The 15,763-nt window shown below is 41.9% G+C and overlaps 1 protein-coding gene across 12 annotated transcripts in view; it reads left to right on the forward strand.

Annotated features, from left to right (window-relative positions):
• Window positions 1–15,763, forward strand: part of AMBRA1 (autophagy and beclin 1 regulator 1) — a 173,004-nt gene that overhangs the window by 128,623 nt on the left and 28,618 nt on the right. For 11 of the 12 annotated variants that reach the window (XM_081798173.1, XM_081798172.1, XM_081798171.1 and 8 more), the window contains 3 exons: window positions 3,637–3,747; window positions 14,163–14,351; window positions 15,199–15,353. In XM_081798173.1, the coding sequence (XP_081654299.1) occupies window positions 3,637–3,747; window positions 14,163–14,351; window positions 15,199–15,353 (455 nt within the window). The remainder of the gene's footprint in view (window positions 1–3,636; window positions 3,748–14,162; window positions 14,352–15,198; window positions 15,354–15,763) is intronic. The other variant, XR_014138574.1, reaches the window with a different exon arrangement.

Consider the following 15,763-nt stretch of genomic DNA (forward strand, 5'->3'; position numbering starts at 1 on the left):
TAATTCCCTGTCATCTGGCAGCATACTTTGTATGATTTCTATTCTTTTAAATGTGTTATAGTGGGTTTTGTGGCCCAGAATGTGATGTGTCTTGGCCTAGGCTGTTTTTCAAGGAGAAAGTTACTCAAGAGTCTAGGGCCTTGACATTTGACCTTAATTCTAAAACTAAATGCATCTGTCTCTTGGCTGTGGCACATAATTTGCATCTGTCTCTGGGCTGTGGCACATAATTTGCACCAGTCTCTATAAAAGGACCTTTATCTATGACTTGTTGATTATACAGAGCTGTACCCATAGAGGAAAAGCATACCCATGACAGAAATGGGAAACTAAGTTTGCTAAGGGAATATTTGTATAATGCTATGCCTTTGATTAGTGTCTTTCCAAAATCAGTATCACTAAGAGTTTGCATGCTGTTAGCAGTGGGAATTCTAGTAGTGGTACTTCCTAAGAGCACCTATCTTGGAGTTAAAATGTAGGCTATATTTATTTCGCTTGGAGTTTTCTAACCAGGGATGATTTTGGTCCCCAGGGACCATTTGGCAAATGTTTGGAAACAATTTTGGTTGTCATAACTGGGTGAGGGGGTAGTGTGCCACTGGCATCTAGTGGGCAGAGGCCAGGGATTTTGCTAAACATCCTCCAAAAGCCCAAGACCAACCCACGCCTTAAACAAAGAATTTTCTGGCCCCAAATATCAGTAGCGGAGGTTGAAAAACCCTGAGTCTAGCTTGTTCCATCCGATCATTACTGAGAAAACCTTGAGGCCTCAGAAATCCCTCAGCCGTCTCTCAGGATTTGGCTTCTGAGGCTAAGTGCCTCCTATGTAAATACCTTGTAGCTTAGTCCATTGATTCATTCTGGCACATTTCCTATACCTTCAGCTTAGTGGCCAGAGGCCTACTAAATGGTTGGGGCTTTTTAATAGGGTGATACTTTTTATTCCTGATGTTTCCGAGAGACAGGCTCAGCTGGCTTGCGGCTCTTGCAGAAGAGAACCTGGTGACAATACGCTAATCTGTTGCTGGCATCTTTTGCTTCCTAATCTATGTTTACACGGCACTGAAAATCGACTCCCTGGTGCCAGGCTCCATTTCTCCTCAGCGCTCTGGCACCGTTGGCAGAGAACACCTCCCCAATCCCTTCCACACAGTGCTACCCATCCGTGTTTATTACATTGCACAGCTGTTCTCCAGAAAACATTTCTGGAGGCATGGATGGTACAGGAGCTTCTGGAGCTGGGGGTTTGGAATCTTAATCGTTGTGTTCCCAGTTGCAGATCCACAGCACTCTTAAAGCATCTGGTATTTTCCTTAACTGTTTTCCTGATTGTAGCTCCCATCTTCTCCCCCAGATTTTAAGCTCCGAGAGTACGGGGTTTGTTTCTTCAGTTTATTTCCTACTCTTTTTTAGCAGCTAGCATTTCATTCATCAACTGAGAAATCAACTGACCTTTTATTATTTTGTGTTTTATGCTTTTCTGTTAAAAGTTGGAGGACATGATAAGGAACTACAATGGTGTGAGAAAGACTGGTGGTCAGAGGGAGATGTCAACTATCTAGATAAACAAGCCAGGGGAACACTTCATAAGCTCAGTGATGTTGAGCCTGGATCAGAGTGAAACTGAGTAATTCTTTCCAGCGATGTGGTAGACCTTAGAACTAAAAAATGATTTTCATTATCAAAGGGGCCTAAAAAAATAAAATGTTCCTATTAAGAAAGTCCTATATGTAGCTTACCCTCCTCATGACCCAGGAATTGCTCAGCAAAAGTTCCCAAGTCAGGTGTAATTATTATAGAATATTCTATAAAGGTTAAAATTATTAAGAACATATATTTATTTACTTCATTGAGTGATATGCCACAGGACCCTCAGTAGGAGTTTGAGGTCAGTGGGCTCGTTGACAGCACCCCCAAATGCTATAATTCTCAGGCCTTCAGGGAGATCATGACCATTTGGGTCTATGTCTTTGAATCTGTAAGATTTTAAAGAATAAATTGTGGTGGGGGTATTGGTTTATCTAGAACCATATTCCTCAACCTTTATGTAATTATTACCCTCCTAAGGAGATTTCGTAGACATTTTTTCCCTAATCATCCCCCCTCCCATGAAATTTTAATATCATAGATAGGCTGTGTATCTGTCATATACTACAGTGTATTGGAGGCGAGCTAGTGATTGCACTAAGATTTCCCCATGAGCCAGTTTTCGCCCCCATGGGGGCAATATTACCCATATTGAGAATATATAATCTTAGCAGTATTATCATCTTGGAAATGAACTGTTTCACCTTTCTTTACAAATTGAAACTGGGACAAGGACACCATCAATAAACTAATGTTGAAGAGAGTCTTCTCATGTAATAACTTGCTGCAACTGGAGAAGAGTACTTTTCTGGCTTGTATGGAGGACATTTTCTCTCTGAACAACCTCTCTTGACCATTTGAGGAAAGAATAGGGAAAGACCAGGAATGGCAGAGCAATAAATGCAGCTCACCAAAAGCTGGGGGGTGGGGGGTGGGTGGGAAACCGATGACAGGACCCTTTTGTAATGATATGCAGAGGAGGAAGATTGTGATACTGAAGAATCTAGGTATAAAATTGTCCATTGTTCCAAGGCTAGTAAGTTCTAACAAGTTCAGTTTCTTGAAGTAGGTGATTTGCAGCAGAGAATACCATTTAGGTTGTCTAGCATACAACAGTGTTCTATTCTCCCAAGAGGGTTTGGCTCTGTCTGATCAAAAGGGTGGTTGTGTATGAAATGCACCTCGGAAGGAGGAGGAGGAAATGACATGTTCATGTAAATGAAATACAACTGCAAATTAAAGTGTCACCCTGTTAAAAAAAAAATCCATTTTTTATTTAATTGGTTACCAAGGAAAAAAATGTCATGCAGAAGTGTATATCTCAGGGAAAGTTAAACCGTGAGATGTTTCAAGTGAATCCAGATTCAAGGAAGTTCTCATGGGGCGGGAAGGGGAGGGGTTTGTAAAATATTGCCTTAATAAAAATATTCTGATACTGAAAAGCCAGACTCATAAATTTCTGCTGTGTTACATGCCAGGGGTCCAGAAGAAATTAACAAACATGACTTCATTTGTTCTTTACTGTCTCTATCTATCCAGTCAGCTATATACTGGCTGCCTCTTCCCTGGAGGAAACCTCCTTTTGAGATGTTTTATTTGGAAGAAGGTTGTATACAAAGGAGGAGATGCTTTCTCCCAAAGAGTGTTGCTTACTACAAAGACATCCAGGAATGAAATGCTTTTCTTTGTGGCTTTTCTGTGTTAATGTTGTCCTCCCATTTTTCACTCCCCCCGACTGCCACACGCATTTTTATGAAAACTCATCTGTCTCTTTAGACTGAGAGTCTACCAGACAGGACATATACGGTACCTGCCACATTGTTGGCACTAAGGAAATGTTAAATAATCGTGGGAGGGGCCGGTGAATGGGATTATGTTTCTGGTAGAATTGTTCTTGAGGTATGTTTGGTTTCTCTTTGAGATGGGGACTTGGCAGATGGTTCTTCCTCTTCCCCCTCTCCTGCTAATCCCAGTACATGTTGTTTTATGTTTGCAGAGGAAACGTGGATAAAGACTATACTGTGCTCTCTTTGTCTTCTCCCCCACCAGGGGCAGTGATTGGTGATGGACAGTCTGCTGTGGCCAGTAACATTGCCAATACTACCTACCGGCTCCAGTGGTGGGACTTCACTAAGTTTGACCTCCCTGAAATCAGTAATGGTAAGTCAAAGTGGAGCTGGTACTGGTGGAGGGGGTATTTCTTACTGGTGAGCCTGAACTCAGAAACCCATGGAGTACTGGAGTTTTCATCATCTTGTTGAGCAGCTGATTTCCCGGTACCATTTCTGCAGCTCACCATCAGTAATTCAGCAGACATGTTTTAAGCACCCACCCTGAGCAGTGACCCATGGTAACTGCGGTGCTAGGAGCAATGCCAAGATGGACACAAAGATGAAGGTGTCTCTCTTCTGGGGAGTTCACCAACTAGTAGCTAATTGTCCTAAGCCTCAATGTTTAAGTGGAACTGAGAAGCAGGGAAAGAGAAGGGAGTATAGGAACTGAGAGCTAGCCCTTGTGCCCCTTGAGGAAAGACTGTGGTGATGTTAAACTCATTTATTAATCCAGAGCTGGATGGAACAAAGTGAATGACATGGTCAGTATTTAATTTACAAACATATGTTTGAAGTCTGCAATCCCATATCCCAGTTGTTCATCACAGCATTTTATTTTATTTTATTTTTCAAATATTTTGTTTATTTAAGAGAGAGAGAGAGACAGCATGAGCGAGAGGGGCAGAGGGAGAGGGAGAGAGAGAGAATCTCAAATAGACTCCACGCTGAGTGTGGAGACCAGTGCGAGGCTCGATGCCAGGACCCTGAGATCATGACCTGAGCCAAAACTAAGATTTGGATGCTTAACCAACTGTACCACCCAGGTGTCTCCCATCACAGCATTTTAGACAACTTATTTCAATTTCTATCTAATGAAGGACTTGCACATTCCTAGAAGTGGCAGTTTAGCCTCTGCTTAAATACTTAAAGTGATAGGTCACACTATCTGGTGAGATGGCCTGATCTTTCACTGATAAGCTTCTGTTATTGTTCCCTTGCTGTTATTTCCTCCCGTTGGTCCTGGTTCTACCTCTGAATCTCCATAGAATATGTCTAATGATACCTCTTCTGATGGTTCTCAGATGTTTGAAGATAAATTGTCATTTCCCTTTGAATATTTCTTCTCAGGCCAGACTTCCTTCCTGAGATTCCTTTTACTAATCTGGTTTCCAAATCCTTGACAGTTCTGTTCACCTTCCCGTTTGACTTTGGGGGACCAGAACAGAATAGAAAACTCCAGATGGGAGCTGTCCAGTACATAGCACAGTGGTGGTTTGGACAGTGTTAATTCAGCCTGAGATTTCAGCAGCTTTTCCTGAAGCCACTATTCAGTTTCGGTCACTTCAAATTCCTAGATGATTATTAAGAAATCGAGGCTCTACCATTCTGTTTATTTGTGCAGTTTGAATCTTTTAAAAACCAAAACAGGTTTGGATTTGCTCCTGTTAAATTTTATCTTAATAGTATCAGTTGCACTTCCTAGCTCCTCCCTCTCAATGTCTTTTTGAACTTTGGATTCAGTCCTTTTCTCTCAGTCTTACATCACCTACTAATTTGATAAATACACTTTCTCTCTCTTCCTTTGGTTTACTAGGAAAAATGGTTGATCAGTTAGGATATTGTACTGGGCCTTGTGTGATGTTGCTGTGGACTTCCTCTTGTGTCAACTTTGGTTCCTGAATTAGCACCCTGGCCTGGTGTTCACAACTGAAGCCCACATTTTTTTTTTTCCCTCTTAATCTTATCTGCAAGGTATTGTAAGAATTTGTCAGATGCCTTAAAATAATCAAGATATTCTCTGTCTGTGGTGTTTCCCGATATGCCAGTCTTGGTATCCTTATCAGACCATGAAAATGAGGTTAACTTTTCATGTCCTGATCTTAGTGAAACCACAGTAGCAATCATTTCTTTCTTTCTAAGTGCTTATAAGCCACATGTTCAATAATCTTTTCTTTAACTCTTCTGGGAATCAACTGCAATCTACTTTTTCCTTTATTGAATACCAGGTTTGCTTGCTCATCTCCAGATTTCTGGCCCAAATCTTCTTTGCCACAATTTATTTCCAGTTATTTTGTTTATATTGTTTACTTTGCTTTTTTTTTTAAATTATAATCTGAAATACATTCACCATTCAAAAAATTTTGGACTATAAAATAATAGACAGTAAAAAGTTTCCCAACTCTGCTCTCAGCTATAGGCCACTCCTCCCCAGAGGCAACCACAATTAGCAGTTTCTTGTGTATCCTTTCAAGGATATTGTATGTGTGTGTGTGTGTGTGTGTGTATATATATATATAGGCAATGCAAATGTATGTTTTTCCATCTTCTGTTTAACCCGGATGGTAACATGTTATACACTCTTCTTTCTACACTTTGCTTTCTGTACTTTACCGTGTATCTTGGTGATCTTTACGTACCAGTATATATAGAGTTTACTCTTTCTTTTTTAAAGACTGCCTAGTTTTCCATTGTCCAAGTGGAATCTCTGGGTTCCATCTTTTTTTTTTTTTTTTAATTTTATTTATTTATTTGACAGAGACACAGCGAGAGAGGGAACACAAGCAGGGGGAGCGGGAGAGGGAGAAGCAGGCCTCCCGCCAAGCAGGGAGCCCGATATGGGACTCGATCCCAGGACCCTGGGATCATGACCTGAGCCGAAGGCAGACGCTTAATGACTGAGCCACCCAGGCGCCCCTGGGTTTCATCTTTTAATCAGTCATTTTTCAACTAGTCTTCTCTGAGGAACTTTTAAATTGTTTTCGGTCTTTCCTATACAAAACATGTTGCAGTTTGTCATTTTGCACCCGTGCAAGATTATCTACAGGATAAATCCCTGTAGGATAAATCTCTAGAAATGGAAGTGTAGTTAGGAAGAGTACATACATCTGTGATGTGGGTAAATGCTGCTAAGTCACCCTCTGTAGGGGTTATGCCAACTTATACTCTTATCTGCAGTTTATGAGAATGCCTGTTCCCCCTAAACTCTTGCTTGTAGACTGTGTTACCATATTTTTGGATATTTGCAAATCTGATAGGTAAAAAATAGTATGCAGGTATTTTAAATTTGTATTTATCATATTACAAACCAGGTTGTGTGCCTCTTTACACACTTAGCTCGTGTATATTGCCTTTTCTTGACTGGTCCCTGTGTTTTACCTATTTTTTATTGTGTTGCTGATCTTTTCCTTACCAGTTCTACAGGAGCTCTTTCTAAATCAGAAAATTAACGTACAAAAGGAGTTTCCTAGTTGTCATTTTTCTTTTGACTTTGCTGAAGGTTATTTTTGTCATAGAACTTATTTTAAGTAGTCAAAATTATCCAACTTTCCATTTATGGTTCCCAGGTTTTGTGTCATCATTAGGAGATCAGTTAGTACTTTTCTATTTTAGTTTTTTTTACCTTTAAGTCTTTGATTCAGAGAAGTTTAACCTAGTCCCAAATAAGCAGAATATGAACCAACTTTTACCCCATATGGCTACTCATTTGTCCCAACCAGTTTATAGACTAATTCATTTGTGTCCATTGATTTGGGATGTCACTTTGATCCTATTTTTACTTTCCTGTATATATTCAGATGTATTTCTAGACTATCCATTCTGTCCTAGTGATCCGTTTGATTATTCATGTGAGAGTACTACAGGGATTCAAGTTTTCAGGCATTGTGTTATAGAATCTGGTAGGACCCGTCTCTTCTTGTTATTTTTTTGAATCCAAATTTTCCTGTCTGCTCAAGCAGTTTTGTTTCCCTGTATGGACTTTAAAACTATTTTGCTTCTTCCCTTCACCCCCCTGAAAAAATCCTATTAATATAATTACTGCAGTCACATTAAATTTGTAAATTAACTGAAGGAGATTCAATATCTTTATGGTTAGATTTAAGAATATGGCATGATTTTCCATTTCCACAAGTTTTTGTTGTGTTTTAGGAATGTTTTAAAGTTTTCTTCATATAGATCCTTTACAGTTCTTTGATTGATTGATTGATTGATTTGAGAGAGAGAGAAAGCGCGCATGTTCATGCAGGCGAGCAGGAGGAGGGGCAGAAGGAGAGGGAGAGAATCCCAAGCAGAATCCCTGCTGAGCATGGAGCCTGATGCAGTGCTTGATCCCACCACCCCGAGATATGACCTGAGCTGAAATCAAGATTTGGGTGCTTAACCTACTTAGCCACCCAGGCGCCCCTAGATCCTATACAGTTCTTAAGTTTACTGTCAAAAGCTTATTTTTAAAATCCTACTACTATCTTACTGAATTGTTTACTAATTGTAGTTTTTACTCAGGTAAATCTCCTGGGTGTTCTAGGTTTGTTATCTGTAAGTAATGATAATTTAACTTCTCCATTCTAAGTTTTACATTTGTGATTTCTTTCTCTTGTCTGTTGGCTTTGGCTACCATCAAAACAATAATAATAATAATAATAAATAATAAAATAATAATAGCAGTCATCCTCATATTGCTCCTGATTTTAGTGGGAAAACTTCTTTTTCCCAGTACTTTTTTTTTTTTTTAAGTTTTACTTATTTAAGTAATCTCTACACCCAACGTGGGGCTTGAACTCATGACCCCGAGATCAAGAGTCACATGCTCCTCTGACTGAGCTAGTCAGGCACTCCTAGCTTTTTCCCAGTAAGCATATTGCCGGCTTTTAGGTTGAACTAGAACTAGTTTATCATTTTAAGGAAGTCATCTATTCTATTAAGAGTTTTTATCAAGAATGGATATTGAATTTAGTCATGACTTTTCAGTATCTATGAAGATGATCGTATGTTTTTTTTCCTCTCCTTTGATCTAATAGTATAATCATTATGTTAATAGATTCTGTAATATTGAACCCATCCTTACATTTCTTGAATAAACCCCACCTGGTTCTTCAGTGTAAAATTCCTTCCCTGTAGCTTGCTAATAAACTTTTTTCACTGATATTTGTAAGGGAGATGGCTCTGTCCAGGCTTTTCTTTTTTATGAAATCTATGGATTTGGGTATCAATGTTACTATGCTTGTGTTATAAATATAATTTGGAAGTTATTTTTTTTCTTTGGAACAGTTTAAATAGAATTGGAATTACTTAGACTTTTTGTGCTTTAAAGGTCTGGGCCTGATGCATGCATGCATGCTTGCTGGCTTGTTCACTTGCTTGCTTGCTTTTGCATGCGTAGGGGGAGGTAGTTCTTTGATAACTTTCTCTGTCAACTGTCCTGTGATGGTTAGACACGTGAACTCTTAAGCTGCACTATCTGGGTTTGAATCCCTGGTCAGCCATCTTCTAGCAGTATGACCTTGGTTAGTTACTTAATCTCTCTCCACCTTCATTTCCTTTTCTATAAAATGAGAATTTAACAGTGCAAACCTCATAAGGTTATTATGAGAATTAAGTTAGTTAATAAAGTTAGTCATTCTGGGGCGCCTGGGTGGCTCAGTCGGTTAAGTGACTGCCTTCGGCTCAGGTCATGATCCTGGAGTCCCGGGATCGAGTCCCACATCGGGCTCCCTGCTCTGCGGGGAGCCTGCTTCTCCCTCTCCCCCTCCCCCTGCTTGTGTTCCCTCTCTCGCTGTGTCTCTCTCTGTCAAATAAATAAATAAAATCTTTAAAAAAATAAATAAATAAAAAATAAATAAAGTTAGTCATTCTGAACAGTGCCTGACATATAGTAAATGGTCAGTGAGTGCTAGCTATTTTCATCATGTTTTTTTCGAGAAAATTGCACCATGATTCTTTGAGAGTATGGCCATAACTCTAAATTCCCACCTGCCCCCGTCTTTACTACTCTGAGGTATGTAGTCTTCCTCTCTGGAGAGTGATGTTCATGTGAATAAGATGTTGCTCTCACCCTGTTGCCTTATCTGTAATGGGCTTCCCATCCTTCTCAAGCATGTTGTTTCTACCCAGTCGGAGATCATTTGCCTTGCTAGAAACGCAAAATATTCAGAATACAGGCATTGAATATGCTGCTAGCATAGCTTTGATGCCCTTTCTGGTTGTCCTTAACATGTTTTGTATAAGCCTCAACTTGTTCCAACTACAACTTCCTATAATTCCCCTTCTGTGTTTCTTCTTACATCTTTTGATCCTGACTCTTGTAAAGCCTGAGTTGATCAGAGAGCATCATGTGCAACCAGAAGGACTAGTTTGGCTCATGCATGGTGTTAGAATCCTGCTTTTTAATAGTGCCCTATTTTTCTTAGTTTTGACCTTAGAAGCAAAACTGCATTCTGGGAGTTTAGGGCATATATGTCCGATGATAGCCAATGTTCCTTTCAATGGTATTACCCTCTAGAATGACAGTCACTTTTATCTGAGTTTCCTGTCATTAGCTCTTAACTGTGTTTGCTGGTTGGTCTGAATAAAGTCTAGTTACAGTTGGCAGCTTCACTCTTGACAGATTCAGCTGTGAGAAAAGTAAGTAGGGAACCTTTTTTGCTGTAGGATTCATTTCTGAACACCACGTACCTCTTAGTGGAGGGTAGCCTTTGGCCTTGGCACAACCCGTGCCTGGGAGCCACTGGTCTTGAGTTTTACTCATGTGTTCAGCAGCCACTATGTTGCTGGTCATCTGACTTATCTGAATTGTATTTAACTTTTCTCTGGAGTTAGTTGAAAATTCTTTCCACATGTTTCTCTCAGGATGCACCATTAATGAATTACTCTCTGTAAATTAGAAGTTTATGAAAAGGCCTCACAGATGTGGATAATTTCAAGAACACTTTCCTGAAAAAGTAGCTCATTGGGTTCACCCTGGTTTTTAAGAGTGAGCTCTTACTGGTAAAGAGCATTGGTCACTCGGGTGCCCTGCCAGCACCAGCCTTCAGAAACCCCGCAGCTGAATGGTGTAAGGCACACTGCACCACAGGAGATGTAGTGATTGCTGCCTGTGGGGAGGGCTTGTAGTGTCATCGGGAGGACTGTGCAGGAGGTCTTATTCTGCAACTTGAGGGGCTCAGAGATAGCCGAAAGGAAATTTTCCTGCTGATTTAAACCCCTTCGAGTTTTCCAAATCAGTATCTAATATATTTACAAAAGTACTGCAACTGCTAATCGCTCCCATGGCCTCATCTGGCCAGCCAGCAACAGGCTACAAATCGATCTTTGTACAAGGTGTTTGTTTATAATTTATGGAGCTGATAGGAAGGCAGAGCCATCTGCTCCTCCAGGCATCAGTATTTCTAGCCCCTCCCATTCCCTGCTAGGGCATTTTCACTTGGAAATCATTTATAATTAGGAGGAGATTACATTGCAGAGTCTGGAACATGGCTTCCTGCTGTCTTCTGCATCATTTTTTCTCCCCCTGGAGCTGCCCCCTGAAGCTCTTAAGCAGCTTTGATTTGAAAAATCCTTTCTTTCCTAACCTTTATTTCCATTTTGAGCTGCCCCATCACCCTTCCCCACATGTGTTTTTGCCTTTAAGTGCAGGGCAGGTTGCTGGAGCTACGGCTCAGGGATCAAGGACTGTTTGGTAAGGTGGCAGTTGTCCAGTGTGGTCCCACACCAGCAGCATCAGAGACACCTGGGAACTTGTTAGAAAGGCAAATTCTCAGGCCTCACCCCAACATTCCATGTTTTAGTAAGCCCTCCAGGTGACTCTGATGCATGCTAACACTTGAGAAGCAGTGTCGGAGGGCCAGGCAGGGAGCAGAACAGAGATTTCTAGTGCTGTGTGGGTTGCTAGTGTCTTAGGCTTTATTTCACTTTACCGTTTTCTCTACCTGCTTACATTATTGTTGAGTCCAAAAAGAGTGAGTTGTCCTTGCCAAAAAGAGTGAGTTTGCCTTGCATTACTTTCCTAGGGCCCAAGAAAACAAGTAAACAGGTCCAAGAAATCTCGTCCTGTGTAAATTAACTCATCAAAATTGCAGCGTTATGAGAAGTGGCACAAGTGAATTGGAGCGGTGACCACTCACCATTGTAACTGAAGATTTCCATTTCCGCATGGGAAATTAATAGACAACGAGCGGCAAATGTAAGCTGCTAATTGGAACTTTGAAAGAAAAATGAAATTGTAAACACACCACCCAGTGCTCGCAGAAATGAAGCTACCAAATCACAGTGTGCCTGCCACATCCCCTTCATTAGGGCAGGAGTGAGACCCTGGATCACTAGCGGCACAGTTTCTGCAATTAAACCTGCTGCCGGAGAAGCTGTGCTCGAATTTTCAGCATTCTCTTTTCATTTGTCATCTGCATGTCTGTCTGTGTGCTCACCACAATGACTGGGAGCGCTTTTGAAACTGGGTGGGGCTGGTGGGGAGGGGACGAAATTTGGGAGGTGGCATTATGATGATTCCAAATCATCATAATGTAGTAAACACAAACATAGCGGCCTGGATTGGAGGCTGACAAAATACTTTTTGTCTATATGCCCAGTTTTTCAGGGGCTTAGAGCCAAGCTTTCCAGAAAAAGGAACACCTTACTTGTACTCTCCTTCCCACCCTGGCCCTGCTTAGGAATTAATCTGGCAGTAAGCAGTTAAATGCTTTTTTTACTTTAGTGGTGAGCTTTGAGGGTTACTATAGGCTTCGATACGTTTGACGGGAGTTGCATGTTAACACACGAGTGAGATCATAACAGCAAGATAGAAAAGCATACTTTCATAAAATACCCACCATGCATTTTTGAGACATTAAATGTGGAATAAATGGTAATTGTGCAAAACTGTCTTAAAGTTTGGTGGCTATAGTCTCAGTTTTCAGTTTCTTTTTATCCTTCTGAAGGTTGTGCCAGCCTCAAGGTTAGAAAATCAAGATGGACTCATTCCTGACGCCTCCCCCGTTCCTTCCCCCCACCTTTTTTATATATCCCCAACTGGAATCATGTGTCAATCCAGGGAAGGAGGAAAAGATTGTCATCTTTTTGGCACCAGGCTTGGGACCCTGAGTAAGGAGCAGACGGTCTCAGTGCTAACTAGATAAATCTAGCCACACAGGGTAGAGCAGATGGTGGGTTGGAAGTTGAGCAGTACAGAGCCCTAATGGTGATAGCAGTGAATATTTGGATGTCATTATTTTATTAGTTAGCAAACAGAGCCATCCTTGTGGTCCCTTCTCGGTGTTATGTGTAATGGTGCTGTAGGTGTGAGCCCCCGAGAGTTGGCACAATAGCTTAATCAGTGTGTTCTGATGTCTTTTTTGATCTACTTTGTCATCTCTGTGGCTTCATTAGCAACACACAGGGAAAGGAAGATGAATATAGAGTGTTAGAAATCACTGAGTCCCTGAGCCCCTAAGCCTCAGGCCCCTGAAAAGCAGTTCTCTGTTTTGTGTTCCTTAAAGTAATTTCCTGGGGAAACTTGCCCTTGATCTTCCAAGGCAAGCACTTGGGCTTCCTGGAATAGATCACCTGGAATCTGATGAAGGCCGCTGAGCTTGGCTTCTTCTATCTTTCTTCCTTTTTTTTTTTTTTTTTTAAACCATAATGTGTTTGACAGTGGACATCCAGGTAATCTCTAAAATAAGAGAAGGACCAAAAAGTTTCTTTGCAGGTACATTTGAAGTAGATCTAAGTGAGACAAAGCCCAGAGGAGCTTGGTCCCTTTGGATGTGTTGTGCTGTTCTGCTTGTGCCCACGGTTTGGGCACTCTGTTCCCAGGCTCACCTCAAGGGTAAGCCACTTCCTCCTGGCAGGGAATTATACAGTGGGCTTCGGAGACTCGAATGAAAATCAAAACAAAGCCTGCAGGCACAGACGCAGTGCTGGCCAACGTCTCATTAGTCATGTGGAACGGGATCTCCCCATCCCCACTGACACATTCTTCCACCACCCCCATCCCTACCCTGTTCCCTTGAGCCTGCTGCCTGGCTGATCCTGGGCTTAATTCTTAGTAGCTGCTAAGTACAGGCTGGGGCTGCTGCCCCTGGATGCTTGCTTATGGTATGGATAAGGCCTAGAGCGTAGTGAGAAATGAAGAGTTCCAGCCATCCAGCCACAGCTGGGCTGTGTTTCTCTTTGTCCTCTCTTGTGGCATTAGGGATTCGTAGTAGCAAGGAGCTGTCCAGAAGACTGAAGTCTCTAACTGTTCCATTTCTCTGAAATGAGAAAATAAGACACAAACTAATGAAATGACTTCCTTCTCCGAGGTCGCATAGCAGCTATGCAGTAAGACTCTCACCCCAAGGAAGCTTTACCTGGATCACCTTTCTCTTGGAATCAGTGGTTTTGCATTTTCATTCATCTTAGTTTTGATCTTTTGGACAGTAACAGCTGTTGAATGGCTCTCCAGGAACAATTTTTAGTAACTTTTTCCTTATCTCTCTCAAATGATGTTTCCTAAGTGTGAGCTAAGACTCAGCAGGTGGTTGTGATTGTGTTGACTATCTGTTGTTTCCTTTTAAAGTGGTAAAAGACACATCTCTTTCCTGCCTCTTGTGTTCCTTGTTCCATGACATTTTAGTTTGATTGACAGGGTGGACTTCAGCATTTTTAGAGAGGGTTCAGGCCCTTAGAGAGGCCCCAGAATTTCTTGGCCCAGAATTTTTTACACCATCAACTCCAAAACTTTCTTACCCTCTTTTCTTTCTTTGTCTGATGCAGCTTCCGTGAATGTGCTGGTGCAGAACTGCAAGATCTACAATGACGCCAGCTGTGACATTTCTGCAGATGGCCAGCTCCTGGCAGCTTTCATCCCTAGCAGCCAGAGGGGCTTTCCTGATGAAGGCATCCTGGCAGTGTACTCCTTGGCCCCCCATAACCTGGGTGAAATGCTCTACACCAAGCGATTTGGTAAGGGATAGGAAGCCCAACCTAGCGACAGAGGGACGCTGGTGCCTTGGCATGGGCATTCCTAGGTGAGGCACAGCTTAGGAAGGAGTAATGGTCATAGCCTGCCCCTGCTTCCCTGGGGCACAGGCCAGAGGAAGATGGCTTTGCAGGAGTCCTGGCTGGTAGCATTGCAGAAGACTCTCAGAGTAAGAATCCTTCCTGCCATAATAGCGTCACCAACACGCTCCTGTTGTGACGGCCACGGATAAAGGAGGAGCTTTGGTCACGGCTTGGCACACTCCTACACTTCAAGGCAGTTTGGTATTGTGGATTAAAAGCCCCTAAAGTGTATGTTCTCTTTGATCCAGCAATCCCACTTCTAGGGAAATAATCAGAAAACTATACAAAGATTTATCTACAAGGATGTTCACAGCAGTGTTACTTATCATAGAGAAAAATGTCAAATGGTGAAGAATTGCTTAAATAAATGATGCACAGACAGGGCAGAATACCATTTGGCCTTTAAAATGCTCTTATAGAAGAATATTTAATGGTGGAAAAATGGTCATTACGTATGAAGTGGAAATAGGAGATTTCAAAGTCCTATTCACAGTATGGTGCCAGTTTTTTAAGATACGGTGCTGTGATGACAATGGATAGCATTTGTCACGTACTTTCTGTATGTCATACGTTGTACTCAGTACTTGGCATGCCTTCTCATTGTCCTCCTCACTGCACTCCTGTGAGAGAGCCCCTGGGTAACCAAAGATGCAAATTGGAAATAAAGAGAAAAAGACTGAGAGGGAACATTATTTCCTTGTGATGGCAGGAACTCTGGGAAACGTCTCTCTGTTCTGTTGGCTCTCAGGTCCCAATGCCATTTCGGTGAGCCTGTCCCCAATGGGCCGATACGTAATGGTGGGCTTGGCCTCGAGGAGGATCCTGCTGCATCCCTCCACAGAGCACATGGTGGCCCAGGTCTTCAGGCTGCAGCAGGCCCATGGTGGCGAGACCTCCATGAGGGTGAGTGCCATGGCTCGTGCCTCCGTTGTAGGGCAGCTCTCCAGACTTGGCAGGGTAGTGAAGGTTAATGGTGTGACCTCCCAACCCGGGTGAGAGGTAGCATGTTTGTAAGGAGTACGAAAGACTGCTGTCCAGCCCATCTGTGACCAGCAGGCTTCACTTTTAGAAGCTCTGGACTATTAAAAGGCAGGAGCTTTCTCACACCCTAGTTCCTGAGCTGAGCTCCCGAGAGGCTTGAAAGTATCTTTGGATGAAGCCCAAACTGAATACCTCCTTACCTCAGTGTGAGACCTTTGGTCTGGAGATACATGAAGGACACAATGAAATATTTATGCTTATTAAAAAAAATTTTTTTTTGAGGAAGCAAGCTATAAAAAGTGATATATAATATGAAATGTTCTTTTCTGTGG

This window comes from Leptonychotes weddellii, chromosome 11 (genome assembly GCF_054177405.1).
Source record: "Leptonychotes weddellii isolate Sample4059 chromosome 11, ASM5417740v2, whole genome shotgun sequence".
NCBI lineage: Eukaryota > Metazoa > Chordata > Mammalia > Carnivora > Phocidae > Leptonychotes > Leptonychotes weddellii.